This window comes from Rattus rattus, chromosome 10 (genome assembly GCF_011064425.1).
Source record: "Rattus rattus isolate New Zealand chromosome 10, Rrattus_CSIRO_v1, whole genome shotgun sequence".
In the NCBI taxonomy this organism is placed as follows: Eukaryota; Metazoa; Chordata; class Mammalia; order Rodentia; family Muridae; genus Rattus; species Rattus rattus.
In genome coordinates this window covers 43,594,378-43,612,076 of record NC_046163.1, presented here as the reverse complement: position 1 = coordinate 43,612,076, position 17,699 = coordinate 43,594,378, and the positions used below count along the sequence as shown (strand labels likewise).

At 42.9% G+C, this 17,699-nt stretch overlaps 1 protein-coding gene across 2 annotated transcripts in view; it reads right to left on the bottom strand.

The window, feature by feature from the left end:
- Nme7 (NME/NM23 family member 7) overlaps positions 1-17,699 on the bottom strand; it is a 129,710-nt gene that overhangs the window by 50,049 nt on the left and 61,962 nt on the right. For both annotated transcript variants that reach the window (XM_032914833.1, XM_032914834.1), the window contains 3 exons: positions 12,984-13,048; positions 10,974-11,042; positions 6,009-6,110 (listed from right to left, as the gene is read on the bottom strand). In XM_032914833.1, coding sequence (XP_032770724.1) covers positions 6,009-6,110; positions 10,974-11,042; positions 12,984-13,048 — 236 coding nt within the window. The remainder of the gene's footprint in view (positions 1-6,008; positions 6,111-10,973; positions 11,043-12,983; positions 13,049-17,699) is intronic.

Sequence of the window (17,699 nt, the reverse complement as noted above, 5' to 3'; positions counted from 1 at the left end):
CAAATGTCTCAGGGACACATCCTGAGACACCATGCTGAGTATTAGTTACACTAATCAGAACTGAGTGGGGACTGAGACCTGATGCCGGTGTGGCTGGTTTTTACCTTTGGGTAGACTTGTAAAGTGACAGGGTCTTATGTCTGAAATTGGTCATTTCCCAGGATCTCAAAAAGGTTCGACATATTTTCTTCCATCTCAATGCACAGTCTATTGTCCTAAGCAGTGCCCCTGGGAGCCGACATTTGAAACTGACAAACAGCATGTGTGTCAGGGAGATAAAGTCGGCACATGTGCGCCAGCCTCCTGGGATTCCAAATGCTAGCAGCCCCAGCTGGTGCTGTGCCTCTGTCCCAGGGTGCACTGCTCCCGGCAAGCTTGAGTTCCACCTTCTGACTGTCAGAGGGACTCATCTGACTGGAATATGGTTATTCTAAAGTCTTTTAGGGCAAAGGATACAGTAATATTTTTACCAGTGGAGAGAAAAATAAGTAAGCCTGGGGCCTCCCTCATGCTAGGCCAACGCTCTATCACTGAGCTAAATTCTCAGCCTCAAAAGAGCTTAAGAAAACAGCATTACTAATTAATATTTATTGAAGAGAGACAAAGAGCTGCTTAAACTAACACCCATTCTTTCAAAAATATATACTGAATATTTGTTTAATAACGGGTGTCCTGAAAATGCCAGTGAAAGTAAAAGTACAACTTCGTTTCCTTCCCCATGCTTACAGGGTGGCAGCAGGAAGTAGACTGCCCAGAAAGCAACCCATGCAAATGTTCAGATGCTGATTCTTATTACAGAGAAAACTGGACCAGAGTCACCGAGAGTATGAGAGCGTTGTGACTGTCCACAGAGGAAGGAGCTGAGCCAGCTCTCTCCGAGAATGGCACACTTGAACACCAATCCCACTAGGCACAAATGGTGGAACGGACTACGTGTCAGCGGGATTCCTGCGAGTGCATCGTGGATAACGTGTGCATGGTGCATAGCTATTGCTAAGGGAGCGAGCTGTGCCTGCCCGGAGACTGCCCTCCTAACCACAGTCTGTTCTTCATGCTACTCCTGACTTCTCTCTGCCTACAGGAGAAACACAACTGTTGCTCTTGAACTGGCAGGAGAAAGACCTGACAGAGCATGTTTGCCGTCCATCCTTAGACAGGCGTCTTTTCCTCCCCACATCACTCCCACTCCATGCCGGGGACTCACTGTACCTGTTTTGAGGTCTGTCTTACCAGTGAAACAGACGCTGCCAGATAGTGAGTCTCTGTCACTCGTCTGGCACCACTGCATCCTTGGACTAGGAATGCTGGCACATAAATAGTACTTGGCATAAGTTTGAATAAATAAAGCAATATTTAAGAATGAGGTTTAGAAAGGAGCAAGTTTAGAAAATCACCAGGATAGTTCAGTAATTAACCAAGCCCTGGTTTTTTGAAACAAGGTTGCATGTAGCTCAGGCTGGCCTGAATTCACTGTGTAGTGGAGGCTGGCCCTAAGCTCATGAACTTTGCCTCCCCAACCCTGGAGATTACAGACATGTACCTCCACGCCAGTGACATGAATATTCGCAGTTCCCGGGGAAAGAGTTATGTGCTCTGTCCCAGTTTGCACTGCGGCTCAGTGAGAGGCAGCGGACACAGCAAGTGAGCATCTTACAGACACTCGGCCTAGTGTTACAAGTGTGTGTTGCTTCTCTGGTGGCGACTGCACACATCTGTATTCAAGCTATTTGCCAGAACAGTGTGAACCTCGGAGACTGAAGGGCTGGGGATGTAGCTCTGGAGAATTAAGAACCTTCAGTATGACAACATGCTCATTGCTAACCTGAAGGACCGTCTGGCAGAGGTGCCTGACTGCAGAGTCTGTGCAGATTTATTTATGCTCAGTCCCCTTGTGGATAAAACGAGGTAACAGTACCATCGGTGAGTGACAGCATCTATATGTCACTGAGTCATTGTTGGGACTAAATCAGATACCTTATACTCTAACTGATTTATAAATTAGAAAGAATTAACAGTACATCATTTATTATAATCTCAGTAGCCTTATCATCTATTACAATGGTCTACCAAATGTTTCAAACTAAACTTTCTAGCTATTCCTCAAACTGGGAGGGTAGATTTTCATTCGCCTTAGGGAAACTCCATTCTGTAGGATTTGCTCACTTAGAAACCTTAGTACTTATTCAAGAAAAACCAGAATCACTCCTTTTTAAAAAACAAAACAGAGAGTCTCTGCACCTCCCTGAAAGCACTTATCTGACTCCCATTTATTTTCCTATTGCCTGTGAGCCTCTGTTTTCCTTCTTATAATAGATTCCAAGAAATATCTAGCAATGCCTTGGCTGTTGGACTTTAGTAAATGTCTGACACAGCTCCATTCAGATCTGAATTTGTGCCTGTTGAAGCTCCTAAAGGCCAGGGGTTGTCGAGCCAGTTTGCCCTCTTTATGGATGCTACTAACTCCACTGGGAGTCCCTTTTCCTTTTTAAAGGACACAAAGTAAAAAGGATGAAGACCACAGGCTAAAAGCAGTTTCCCATGAATTTTCTGATCCCCTGTGAGACTGTTCTATAAGATCAAAACAGCAGCCATATGAGCATATTGTGATGGCTTGACTAAGAACAGCGCCTGCAGGCTCACATGTTTGACTGCTGAGTCATCAGGAAATGGCGCTATTTGAGAAGGATTGGGGGGTGTGGCCTTGCAGGAGGAAGTGTGTCACTGAGCTGGGCTTTGGATCAGGATGTAGCTCTCTGCTACTTCCCCAGCACCACACCCACCTGCCACCATGCTTCCAATCATGACAATGGACTAAACCTCTGAAACTATGAGAAACTCCCCAATTAAATACTTTATGAGAACTGCCTTTCAAGCCTTCCAGTCCCACCCACCGTGTGTGGTACCTCATGATACATTCCTTAAGAACTTGAAACACACACACACACACACACAGACACACACACACACACACACACACACACACACACACACACACACACACACACACACACCAGTAAGGAAAATTAGCTAGTAATGCTCACAGGATGCTAGGCACCGTTCTAAACATAACCACATGAGCTAATTTTATTTTTTATTTTACTGGTTAAAAGGCAGGGAGCATTGGTTAGGTGGCCTGGTTCCTGAGCTCCACTGTAAAGCAAGCAGCATGTACCATGCACCCTTCTCCTGATTTGACCCCACAGACGCCAGAAGTAGCCCATGAAGAATGTGTGAGACCATGCTGGTGCTCTGGTAACTTCTCCAGTGGCTCCCCTCTTACACAGAGTAAAGGCAAAAGTCTGTTCCCCCAGTTCCACTGAAACCAAAATGGCCTCCTGGAGTCTCCTCATACACCAAGTGTACTCCAGCTTTGGCCCTCGCAGTGTCTTTTATCTGGAAGCCCAGTGACTTTCTCTCAACTCTCTCAACTCCATAACCTTACCACCTTCCCCACTCGTCCTTTCCTGGTAACTATTTCTCGTCCCCACATTATTTCCCCACTGCATTTGTTTCCATGGGACGTACAGTGTATTTTACCTTTTAAGGTCTGTTCCCTCAGGTAGACTGCAACGTCTATGTGGGCAAGGTGATTGCTTTGTCTGTTGACTGCTCTATCTCTGGTTTCTAAAAAGTATTGCATGTATGTGAGGGCCCCACAAAAAAAAATTGGCAAATGAAATCCATCCACACATTAGTTATTATAATTAGTATAACATGAAGACGAGAGTTGGAGCAGAAGCTAAAGAGACTGAACACAAAGGATTTGCTGATGAATTACTATGGATATCTTAGCGGACTGGGTCAGAGAGAAGGAAAAATTACTGCTGGGAAAGGAACACTGTGTAAAGCTCCCATGGCTAAGACAATGTTTTCCTATTCCAGGAGTCATTACAGATCTCCTGTTCTCTAGGATTCTCTATCTCGTCACGAACTTTTCCCACGCCATGGGTTTAAATGTACAAATATGTCAGATTTATATTCAAATATTATAATCATGTTGTGCGATACATGTCCTTATTAAGATCTAGTAGCATTTTATAAACAATAAAAATGAAAGACACAACATCAAAACCCAGAGTGGCGCAATCCCAATTACACCTCCTAGAGGCAAGACCGGAGAATCTGCACATCTCCACGCCAAGCCATGAAACTGAGCTCCTGCAGAACAGGGATTTAGCTGTCACCTTCCTTATGCCCCTGCCACAGAACCTGCAGCGTGCACACACTGTTCCCCAAGAAACAGTCACTCAATAACCGTCTGTGAAGGAAGAGAACTGGCTGTTCTCCTCCTTAGTACTCTCATGCTCGTGGACAACCATATATTTAACCCCAACTCCCTCAGGGATCTCCTCCTCTGTCGTCACCCGCCCGTGCTGGAGCAAGAAGAAAGGAGCTCGCTATAAAGCGAAGCTTCTTCCTGCAGCCATGACTTTAATCGCATCATCTGCCACCTTATCGCCGATTCCTCCTTCACATTCTGTCTCATGACACATACTCTTCAGTAAGCTGTCTTGCCAGCCAACCTTAGACGGAGATATCTATGCTAAAATTCTGGGTTTCCATTATACTTGTAAATATTTAACAGTGGGATGGCCACAATGCATGAAAATTAACTACTTATGGTGGTTAAATGATATAGTCTGAAAATCCTTTGAAGCTTCTGTTCTTTTTTCCCAGATTGACCTTGAACTTATGAGCTCCGATGAGCCTTCTAGCTTAGCCTGCTGTGTATTCAGACTCTGCATGTACCACTTCGCCTGGTCACAGCTTCTATCGTTATATCCGTAAGTGTCAGCACAAGTTCAGTAACCACTTACTGACTGAGAGAAAGGAAACAATGATAAAGCTTAACTTCTTTCTTTTTTGTTATTTTTATTTCTCTAAGTTTTCCTATTTGACCAGCTGATCAAACAGATTTTAATTTTCTTCAAAAATAAAAATTAACAAATGCCCCATTTGGTTATCAAACAGAAAACAGAAACTAAAATTAACAAAATGGCTTTGTCTTCAGGTCAAAGGTATCCTCTCAGCCTCTCATGACAGACATCAGTAAATCCACAGCATCAACACCACTCTGCCAGTGTTCTCTATGCTGCCACTGTCTCGGTTCTATCCTTCCTCCCTGAACTACAGAGGAGGCCCTTGCTGGCCGACCTGCTGTTCTCAGATCTGCTCCTTTCACTGAAATCCCTTTCTTTAACCTTTTGCAATTTAATGTGTTCCAGTTGTATCAAAGAAACAATTCTGTGACAATTTTTAAAATTGAGTTACATATAAAGAATTCTTCTTTCCTAATATATAAGAATTACATTTTCTTAGTTCCTTTACTTAGGAAAAATACCTATTTCCTCATACTTCCAAAACTGCATTTAACAGGAACTAAAGAAATAATCTTCTGCACACACAGAAAGCTCTCTGTCCCTCTCTGTTCTCCCTGTCCCTGTGATGCAGCTTTTCTTGTTCTTCTCTCCCCTGCAGCCGCCTGTCTGCCCTTCAAGTCTCTCTTCCTCTGAGAAGGTTGAAAATGTCCTTGAATTGGACTCTCTCTGACCCAAAGATTCTTCACCATTGAGTTTGCCTCAACTACCGATGTTTCGGTCTTTGTTCGTATTTCCCTCGGTAAGCCCGATTGTTCCAGAAGCTCCGTGTGCACTCATCCTCACTGACCTCGCAGACAAGTTCAACTGCTCACATGTTTTAAAGCATCTAAAGCCATGATGTTCACAATCTTCATAGTTACCTTTATATTCTTTCTATTTGAAAGAACACCTTAGAAAACTTTTATTTCAAAGTTTAAAAAATTGCTTCTTGGCTAATAAGCTAGAAAATGGAACAAGAAAACACAGAATCTCTGCCACAGTAAATAAGACTTGGCTTGTTCTCTATTTGGGCAATTTTCTTGCATATTCACTTTTATATAATTTGCAAGACTGAAAAAACTAAAAAAATTAAACTTGCTAAAATAGTTACTTCTTAACACAAAATAGACCGGTAGTTTACTAACTTACAGGATCGGAAGGTCCACAGAATTCTCGGAACGTCTTCGTAGGATTGCTCTGCTGGATCTCTATTGCTACGCAAGGGCCGGAGTACAGTTCTGTCACCATGTCCTTTAGTATCCATGTAAGAGAAACAAGATAACTAAAATAACTGATATGTTACCACGATTCTTTTAATTGTGCTACTTTACCACTACTTCCCATCCCCAAATGGTCGGCCACCTTTGACTTCTTTCCCATCTGTGTCCTGCACACAAGCTCCTTCCAAGTTATGGCCACCTTGCTTCGAAATACTTTCTCTCATCCCTTCACCTCCGCTCCTAGGACCATTAGCGTTTTGAGGCTTCCTCTGCTCGCTTAAGCCATTCCTAGCACATCTTCCTTTCAGACTTCCCTCTTTCCATCAACAGTTTCATCAAATTAATATTCCTAAAATATCAATAGCCATGTTTCTCCCACGGGACCTTTAAAAATCTATTATGTGGTTAGCAACAAAGACTAACATCTAGAAACTAAGAGAAAACTAGATGAGCTGGCTTCCATATTTGGGTGGTGGAGCCAAGGAACTGTGACTCTTGGGAAGGGGGAACCGTGTAGTAGGCCAGATAATTCCCCCATCTTGCTGCATAAAACAGGCACAGACAGGAAGGGCAGGACAGGGCAGGTAGGAAAGTACAGTAGAGCCTGACATTCACAGAAGCAGCATTAAGGGAGCCAGCAGACATGATCATCAGGGCAGAATACAGCAGAACTCCACACCCTACCATAGAGCTTTTCTACACACATGTTTACTGCTTCTGTATCCACTAGAGCAAGGAAATGGGAAGAAGTTAGATATCTATCGGCAAATGAGTAGTTAATAAAAAATTGGTGATAGGATATTGTTCAGCAAAGAAAAACATAATCATAAAATTTGCACGATAACAGATGAAATAAGAATGTTAAATAGTGAGGTCACATGATACATGGTCTCCGCCATCTGCAGAACGTGTAAGCAAATGCACACGTGGGCTCGTCAGAATACGCAGAGGGTAATTGTTAGAGCACGAGGAAGGACTGATGCGGGTCATGGACATGCGTTAGAGGCTGACTGTTTTCCTGGTTCTTTTCTTTTTTTTTTGTGTGTGTGTGTGTGTGTGTGTGTGTGTGTGTGTGTGTGTGTGTGTGTGGTGTGCGGTGTGTGGTATGTGTGTGTGTAGTATATGTGTGTATGTGTGTGTGTGTGTGGTGTGTGTGTGTGGGGTGTGTGTGTGGTGTGTGTGTGGTGTGTGGTGTGTGTGTGGGGTGTGTGTGTGTGGGGTGTGTGTGTGTGTGTGTGTGTGTGTGTGTGTGTGTTGGATAAGTGCATAACAATGTATTCCCTACTGAAGGTAAATTAGCAGGAGGCTCCACAGCTTCAAGATGGCCAAGAGGAGTCCATGCTTCTGTCATCCAAAGCTTGGAAAACCCTTACACAACATATGGGCTCCATATCAGGTGGAGGCCTAATACAATAATATCCAGGCTCTACATCATCAGGTGGAGGCCTCAGGAGGGCTCTACTCCATAGCTGGCCTAAGTCGGCCCTACATAATGAAGTAGCACCTGCCCACCTTACAAAGCTTGGAAGCAAGCCTCCCCAGAGTCAAGCTGAACCAAAGTTACTTAAGTGAAAGCCAGATCAAAGCCCAACTCTCTTTACAGGGAACAATCCATGTCATCGCACTTCATGCACGGTTAGTCGGTACCAGGCATGAGAAGGAGGAGGATGCGAGCTGCCGGCAGAAGCAGCGTCAGTAAGGAGCCATGATCCAGCAGGCAGGAGCAATGTAACGAACACAAGGTTGCTAATGCGGCTGTCACAGATGAGCCTGCATGCTCAGATTACAGGAGAAATACGGACACTCTGAGGAAAACTGAACAGCAGAACACTCAAACCTAGAAATAAAACCAAAGACCCTAACCTAAGCAGTGCTTTGGATGGGTGAGAAGGGCACGGCCCTGCAGGTAAATGACCTGAGACAGGCACCTGCAACTGCTTCAGCACAAACAAGGAAATCCACAAGGAGGAAAAACAAAGTCCCACCATTTAACATGGTGTCTTCGAAGAAAAGTTAACAAACTATTTTAGGAAATAACGGATAAAAGTACACCAAGTTTCTATCCATAAACTTCTAAATCCGACGCGGACTAGGACGGGAAATAAAAGGAAGAAAAGTATCAAACAGAACACCACAACCAGCAAGAAGCAAAAGAAATCGTAAAAGTTAAGGAAAAAAATTAAAGACAGGTGAACAAAGTCAGGTAGCAACAGCAACAAGGCTTGCCAGTCTCAGACATGGACCCAAATCACACAGTATTCAGACAAACAGACACAGACACTTCACACAGTATTCAAGCAAACAAACACACACAGACACATCACAGAGTATTCAAACAAACAAACATACACAGACACATCACACAGTATTCAAGCAAAGAAACACAGACACAGAAAGAGAAAACAGCCGTGAGAAGCCAGTACCCAAACCCTTGTCTGTAACGTAGTCAAAACACATTTGTACATAGCTGTCTTACAGATAATTATTCAATGGCCTCATAAGCCCTCGTGTCTAGCTGAGGGGTTGCAGACCTTACATAGCTTCTGGGAGAGATAGTAGGGCATGGGGTGGGGCATCGGAAAGAGTTAAGGGCAACAGATGGGAGACTATAATCAGAATACACTGCATGCATTGTGAAATTCCCAAAAATTAAACAGAAATATTCAAAACAGAAAAAAAGATAACAATCCAAAGAAAACATTAGTTTTCTTTAAGAGGATGGCTCCAGGTAGGTCAACTGCATTAGAGTGAGGGCTTCCCACTCATTAGTACATAGGCAGTCCCAACTGGCTTCAGCAGGCTATTTACTTGTTTGTTTAGTTATGTGTTTAATTATGAGTCAAAGTCTCACGATGTGGCCTGTGCTGGCCTGACCCTTACTACGCAGATCTCCTGGATACTGCTTCTGAGCGCTGGGATGGAATAAGCTACCATGCTCACTGCAGGCGTAGTTGGTTTGTTGGTTTGTTTATTTGTTTGTTTTGAGTTTTGGAAACCAAATTGGGAGGGGTGAGAGCTTGTGGTGGTGGTAAAATCTGGAAAGAGTTAAGGAAAGAATGGGGAAAATATAATCAAAATACACCACATGCATGTGTGAAATTCCCAAAATAAATAAATAAATAAAAATATATTTAAAAACAGAAAACAGATCGTCCAAAGAAAAGCATTAGTGGTGCATTGTAGAGTCATCGCACACAGAAATAAGACAATGACAAAATAACGCCTAGGACCAGGGGAAGTCGTTGGGATTTTCACTCAGTGTGAAATGGAATAGAGAAGAATAGGACCGGAGAAGAGCATTTCTCAATGTCTGGACTACTCCGTGCATCTTTCCCTGTCCTGTCAACACTGAAAAGCACTGTAGATAAAGGTGAAAATAAATATGACTTCGAGGAAGAAGAACGGCAGGTGACTGAGTGGCAGTGCTGGGCCGGGCCAGCCCTTGTTCTGCGTTCAGTGGGTTTGTAACACAGAGACCAAACTAAAACAACTCATTATAGGGCACATTTAAATATTAAATATTAACCCAAACGCTGTCACCTGACCTAATTGAAATGACAGAAGAAGAAAAGGGCTTTATTAAATCATGTGCTATAGACCTCTACTCATTAGAATCCCTGAATTTACCCCCAAAGTGATTTTGCTATTTTTACGCATAATTCTGCTGAATTTGATATTCCATTTCATGCTATTAAAGTACTGTCTATACATAAAATACCAAGGTCTCAGTCAGAGGAGATATCAAACACATTTTTGAAAAGAAGAGAAGCAAATTATCTGCCATTCTTCATCCTTTCTTTCTTCCTCTTCCACTTTGGCTGTGGCCCTCACTTTGTGTTACCGCTGGCAACAGACAACATTTAGGACCAGATACCCAGGCTACTCTGAATGAGCAAAGGGGGAGAAGAACAGACAGGAGCAAAATCCACTCAAAACGTGGTCTTCCCAATGTTTAGTTAAGGAGAAAATTTTCTAAAAGCTTGGTTGATTATCTTTTAAGCGTCTTTTGCTGACCTAAGCTGACAGTCAGTCATACATGGAATGGTTGAACCAATGCCTATCCTCATTAGAACTTAATTTCTGTCAATGCAAGTCATGTGCCTTTTATCACAAAACTGTCAGGTCTACAGTAGACGTTCAATCAGTATGTGCTGGTCTCAAAATAACAGGATCAGGTCAAAATTATCATTTTTTTTTAAATTATCATTTTTTAAGAACATAAATTTGAAGTAAGTTTGAGTCTAAGTATAAACTATCAACAAAAATCATCTATCAAAGATTTATGAAACTAAACAGTAATAAAAACAACAGCAAGAGCAGCTCATATTTACCCCGCACTCTCAATGAAGAAACCACTTTACACGATCTGTTTCACTTAATTCTCATAGCAATCTTCTAATACTCATCATTCTCATCCGTACATAGGCTAATAAAAGCTTTAAAAGAGTAAATACCCAAGGGTTCCCGGAGCTGAATGTGGGCCCTCTGACACAGCACAAGCCCTCTTAACCTCTGAGCCCTCTCTTCAGCCCATGTTGAGCATCTTTCATTCATCTGTTGGCCAATCGTACTTGTTCTTTTAAGAAATATATTTTTAGATTGTATGGCTTTCTTTTCTGTTTCTGACCATGCTGTCCAAGTCGGCCCCGAGCTCCTGATCCTCCTGCTTCCTCTCAAGCATTAGGTACGGTCACGCATCACTACCTGGCTCTTTGTTTTAAAAATTAGGTTGTCATTTTGTTATTGAGTTGCTTGTGCTGCTAATCCTTTAACAGATATGTGGTTTATAAATCATCCTTTAAAATACTTTGCATAACTATAAATTATAAGATTCCCAAGATTTGAAACATACATGTCATTTAGTCCCATTATTTAACATTATGTTCATACTTACATTATACTCGGACACTACGCCTTTATAGACTTCATAGAATTCTTCAACATTAGCTCGATCCATATTGAACTATGGTAAAAAACAGAATCATAAGCCAATCGAGTGAGCTCCCTTGGCACTCAGCATTTGTCATTCCACTTCCACTCTCTGCTATGTGCTGCCTTTTCCTCACACCGCTCTCAAAGACACTACAAAGCCCAGGCTGCCCTTGAACGTCAGCTCTTCCACCTCAGCCTTTCGAGGGCTGGAATTACAGCTAGTTGCTACCATACCTGCCTCATTCTTTTAAATTCAAAATGTGAGTCCTGGATAATTGATTCTTTTTAGAAGAATATGTTATTAAAGACCAGCTGATCAATATTAATCTTATTACTTATTTATTGAGACTTATCAAATACTTATGTGTGAGGCCTAACTAGGTTTCATACATGTGCCACCTCGTATGAGAAGCTCAGGCTTATGCATGTTACTGCTAAGATCCAGAGGCAACAGGAGACTTCTGAACTGGCCTTCTATCGCTCCCAGAATCCGCCCCATTGGCCATGCTCTCATCCAATAGTCTAGGACTACAGGAGTGAAGCTCTATTCTTGATACGACAAAGCAGGCACGGGCAGATGATGCTGTTTATTGGTAGAGCAGACATACAAGAAAGCGATGCAACTAAGTTCAGGTCCTTCAGATCTTGGAGAGAGAATAGAGAGCCATACTATTGCCCTCTGAAGAATTTGGAAAAAAAAAAATCGCTAAAACTGGTTTGTAACAAAGCACTTAGACACAACAGCTGGACTTCCTACTAACACACAAGTGTGAATAGATAGTGTGCACATAAAACACACCATGACCAAGTAACTCCTTATCAAGGTTGGCTTTACACTCAGGAACAAAATTTTATATCTTTAACACTCTCACAAACTAAAACATTAATTTAAAGAAAGGGGTCTGAACCCCAGTTTTACTCCCATTCCTTCTTTGCTTCTCTGGAGTCACTGAGAAACGTCAGTCTACAGTCAACACTCACGTCAGAAGGACAGACTGCCGTGAGCAGTGTTACTATTACAGGGAGGGAATTTGGTTTGACTTAAATGCTTAATGCTACATTCTTCAACCTTTACCACTAGTACATCAAAATGTGACATAAAATATAACTTAATAAAACCCACAGTGGCAAGTAACATTCTTGTGGCCTAGATGAACAGCTGAGGCTAAGAATGCCTAACCGGGGTCACATGCCTAGGAAACTGCTGACCTTCGATGAGACCATTGCTGACTCTAAAGACCTACACGTGCACTCATTCACCAGTACGCTGTAACTGCTCTCACAAGTGCACCAGTGAGTACAGTTAGAGAAGTATGTGCTACGGCTTCAGTTAAGGACTTTCTGAGAATGTCTGAGAAGGCGATTCTCAGCCAGTATGGGGAGGCTTAAGGGCCATGGGGAGATTATGTACACTAACACTTGAGGGACAGTTTAGAAACCAGGCCCAGGCTGAGAGTGGCAAGGGAATCAGAACAATTCTTCCTCCACTGTTTGCTAAGAAACGCAGGACACGCAGCACTCCTTGATGCTCCTCACTCTGTCTGTCACTGGAACAGTCTGTGCTTCCTACTTCTCAGCAGAAGTTCCACAAAATGAAGAAACTTTGAGGCTTAAACCTGGTGTATCATCTGAATATTAGTATCTCAGTAAACAATTACGCCGATTAAATAATTAAGATATTTTCATTTCATTATAAAGCTTTTGAGTTCCGTCTTTTGTGGCTGTGATTTTAGTTTGTTTTGTTGTTATTGTGGTTTTCGGCTGGCCTGGAACTCGTCACATACATCAGGCTGGCCTCAAATGCATACCTACCTCTCCTTCCAGAGTGCTGTGATTAAAGGCCTATGCCACCATCTCTTTAATTTTAATAAACCCAAGTCTCAAGTGCACAGTTACCATTCGCTTACACACATTCTAAGGGTTATTAAAAGCCAATCCTCCCATACAGTACGGCTCACTGCAAAGCACTTACCATCTGCATTGCTGAGATCTCAAAGCATGCATCTCGAATAGCTATTAAAATCTTTCCCAACATTCCTAAAAACGAAGAACAAACTGGGTCAAAATATAAGATATCGGAACTAATTTTGGTTCCTAAGCAATACATGTTTTCAACAACAATGACCTTTGTTTCTACTCCAAATAAGGAAAACGCAACATCTCTGCAAAAGAGAGCCAGTAAGCCACCGAACTGAGCACCGCACTCATCATTCGGTTCCCGGTTATGGCTTCAAGAATATCAATGATGGTCCCGAGAACAGTGAAAAAAGCTGTAAGGTAGCATTTGCTTTAAGGCCCCATAAATCTACTGATGTAAATAAAATGAAAATCAAGTGATTTTAAAATAACATTACCAAAGGAAGTGATAAGACGCTGCATTTAAGAGGAAAACATAAAGTGTTAGAAAAAGTAGGCAGACTTCAAGAGGGAATTAAAACATATGTCATTCCTAAATCCTGAAGAGAATTGATGGGCTAAAGAGAAGTTTGAGCAACTCAGAAAGGGAGACTGACGCCAAGAAAGAAGAAAGATTCCACCCCGTTGAAGGTCTGTGGAGCTAGCTTGATTCTTTCCACACCGCAATATACACTGTGGTGGTTTGGATAGAAATGGCCCTCAGAGGCAAGTACATGTGACTGTTTGGTTCCTTGTTGGTGGACTGTTTAGGAAGAATTAAGAGGGGTGTGGCCTTGCAGGAGGAGGTGGGTCACAGCATAGACTCTGAGGCTTCACAGGCCCACACCAGCTCCAGTCTCTCTCGGCCCAGGCTTGAGGATCAGGGTTAAGTTTTCAGCTCCACTACAGTGTCGGGTCTGCCCGTCTGCCACCACCTTTCCCTCAATAATGGATAGACCAGCCCTGTGAAACTGAAGTAACCCCCTAATTAAACGCTCTCTTTTTTATCTTTTAGTCATGGTATCTCTTCACAGCAATTTATCAATAACTAAGACATACAGCACGACCAAAAGATGCTTGGGGCACAAGGGGTGTAACTTCAGTTTACAGCTGCCCCTTCCTCATGAAGGGAAGTCAGGGCACAAAACTGAAGGCCAGGACTTGAAGCGGGAAGTAAAACAGAGACCGTGGAAGAAGCCTGATCATTGGCTTGCTCTCCATGGCTGTGCTTGCTTGCTTCTTTCCTTCCTTCCTTCCTTCCTTCCTTCCTTCCTTCCTTCCTTCCTTCCTTCCTTCCTTCCCTCCTCCCTTCTTCTCTTCCTTCTCCTCTTCTTCTCTTGGCTTTTTGAGACAGGGTCTCACTATGTAGCTTTTCTTGGTTTGGAATTTGCTATGTAGACCAGATTGGCCTCAGCTCATAGAGATCTGCCTGCCTCTGTTTCCCTTTCTCAGTGCTGGGATAAAATAAAGGCCCCTGCCACTATTCTCTGGTCCGCTTGCTTTCTAACACAACCCAGGACCACCTGCCCAGAGGTGGCCCTGCCCACAGTGAGCTGGGCCCTCTTACATCAACCAACAATCAAGAAATTGCCACACAGACCTGCCTATAGGCTGAGAGTACAGAGGTCATTCCTCAACTGAGAGTACCTCTCCCCAGATAGCTCGCCATTTGTGTCAAGTGGACAAAAACTAACTAGCACAGTCCTGGATGTCAACATGAGGAATGTGGGCACAAATTCCTTCACCATAGGTGGTTTTTATAAGAGGAGGTTCTGTTGACAATAATTGTATGGCAATAGTTTTGAGATAGTTTTGCTTCATATAAAAAATTTATGATATAAACATTTCTTATTGATTAATTTGTTACTTCACAATTTATGCATTATTTAATGTCTTCTGTTACTCTCTCCTGCCTACCCTCTCTTTTCTCCCTCCCATCCCTATCACCACTGCCACCCCCACCAGGCCCTTTCCCAGAATCACAACTTTGGTTTTGATTTGTGATTTGGCTGTGACCCATTTAACCAGGGCCATCTGTGTGACCATTAGGTTGAAGAGTCTATCAGAGCCTGGGGGTTAGAGACAGAGTGGAAACAATGATTACCCCCCCACCAGGCACTCTGATCTACCAGTGAGGGGAAGGGTCTGGGAGCCTCTCCTCTCCTCTGCTGAGGGGCCCATTCTTGTACAGACCCAGTGTGAGCATCCTTAGCTGCTGTGAGCTGTGACAGCAACCACTGTATGCTGCCTACAAGACAACTTGGATTTTTCAAGTAAACTACAACTCTATCTCCCTCTTTCTCTGTCTCTTACACACACTTGTGTACACATATACACACATACCATATTCTATACCATCAGGATATGTACTTAGTCCAGTCACCAAGCAACAACAGTGCCTTAATGTGAATTTTTATTTACTATCTGAATTGCAACACAGTAGTGCTCTTGTAATTGACGTGGGATGGGGGCTGAAAGCAAGCCAGAGGTTAACTGTTGTAAAGGCCTAGTGATATCAACCACAAGGTGAGGACGCCAGTTTCTCTGAAGTTTGCAGTTTAAAAACAAACAAACAAACAAACAAAAAAGGTGGTGCTCATTGTAGTTTCCAAACTTTTTGAGATCACAGACCCTTTAATTCTTAGGAAAATTTAAGATTCTAAAGAACTGTTATTTATATAGATTCTATCTAACAGTATTTATTATAAATTAAAACAGAAATTTAAAATGGTTATTAATTTAAATATAACAAATACTTTGTATGTTAACAGAAAATAACATGTTTTGAGAAAAAAGTGGTATTTATTAGTGATAAGAGGGATGCTGTTTTAAATATTTTTAAAGTCTCTTGAACTTCAAAATTAATGGAGGACGGCTAGGTTCTTGTATACACTTTAGCCTTCAATCTATGACGCTGTTTCAGCTAAGCGTATTTAGTTGGACAATGGTGGAGTATCTTAATAGCAATTCAAGACAAAGGCCCATATTCTTACACGACAAGTGGGAGCTTCTCCAAAGGTCACTGCGAGGTCTGCCGTGGCAAGTCTCTGATTGTTGCCATGACATTAAATGCTCTGGTCTACCGCAGACTTTGGGCCTGTATAGTTTGTACCACACAGTGATCATCCGGGAAGCACCACTTTGCCGCACTGTGGAGGTCTTTCAAATGCTGACACGTTCTGTTCTGCCACAGCTAACAAACTGGCACACTGTATGTTTGGGAAGCTAAGCAGCTAAGCAGGTGGAGGCTGTTCTCCGAGACTCAGTTCCCATGTACGGTCTTCACTGGGATTTTACCTGTGGCAGTAACTATTGCTAGCTATTCTCTTTAAAATGGCATCCGCACTTACACTCAGGGGCTGGAGAGGCGGCTCAGTGGTTAGAGCACTGGCTGCTCTTCCTGAGGACCCAGTTTCAATTCCCAGCAACCACATGGTGGTTCCCTACCATCTGTACCACCAGTTCCAGGGGACCCAAAGCCCTCTTCTAGCCTCTGAGGGCACTAAGGACACATACAGGTAAAACATGATAATCTAATAAATAAAAATTATGTTTTCTTAATTGCAAAAATTCTTTCCAAAATTAGGTATTAAAGCAACAGTTTGTCAAGTAAAAGTGTAACCATTAGCTTTTTCTATGTCCACCCCAGTTCCAGAATAATGACATGGGGCTGATTTATTTATGAATTAATGCCTAGACCTTAAGCCAGCTTGTTCCCTACCAGCTTTTAACTCTGTTATACTAATCGAAGTTCTTACTCATGGCTGATTATCCCTCATAACTTTAGTTTCTCAAACCTTAATTTGAATGTTGGTTCTTAGACGCTTTAACCTCCCTTTTAGCCCACCACCCACCAGAGGTAGTGGAAAGAAGAATATGGGGAAGTGAACCTGTTTAGAAAGGTTCCGTGTTGTCTGGAAATCAGCAGTTCAGTTCACAGGTCAGCAGGCGGTGGCAGCTCGATCCACTCACAAACACTTAACATATACACCCGCAGTCCAATCTGGTAGAGTTGGGTTAGCAACAGTGATGACGTGACCTAGCAGAGACAGCCAGGCCTCAGCCTCAGCTCTAATCAGCAGGAGGGACCAACAGGAACACCAGGAGAAGTTCTTGACTGTGCCTCTCTAGTGAAGCAAAGATCGGCAAAAACCTACAAGCATTGCACAGCCAGCTGTGCCAGCAAGTTGAGCTCCGTGGAGTCCTATTTCTACCCTCCAAACATCACATGTCCTCCACGGGCCTTGCCTCAGCACGGCCCTTGCCTCAGCATGTGCATCCAATCAATCAGCCCAAGTCCGTAGAGTCCTGACAAATGGAGGCAACATAAGGTGGATCACAAAAGTGTGTTGTTAGCAAAGAGTCCTCCATCACGGGTCCTTTCACGTGCTTGCTTTAGTAGAACATTCTCTCTTCTGTGTCTGTTTCAGTGAAATATTCCTTCATGAGTCTGCCTAGTCTTTCACCTGTGTCCACTTCAGGAAAACACTCTTTCACGTTTGCCACAGCACAAATGGCTTTTCAAAGGACCCTCAGGTTTCTACTTCAGTCTCTCCTCAGTTTCATACATCCAACTTCCATTTCTCACAGGCGAATCCTCCGCACCTCATTCCTTCCCAGAGTTCCTCTCTGTGCCTGGGAGTCCTGTCTTCCTATTCTACTTTGCTAAAGGCCATAGTGTTTTTTTTTTTGTTTTGTTTTTTGTTTTTTGTTTTTATTTTAAACAATCAGAAAGTGCCTTAGGCAAGCAAGGAAGGACAGAGACACATGAATGGTGTGCAAAACCATCACT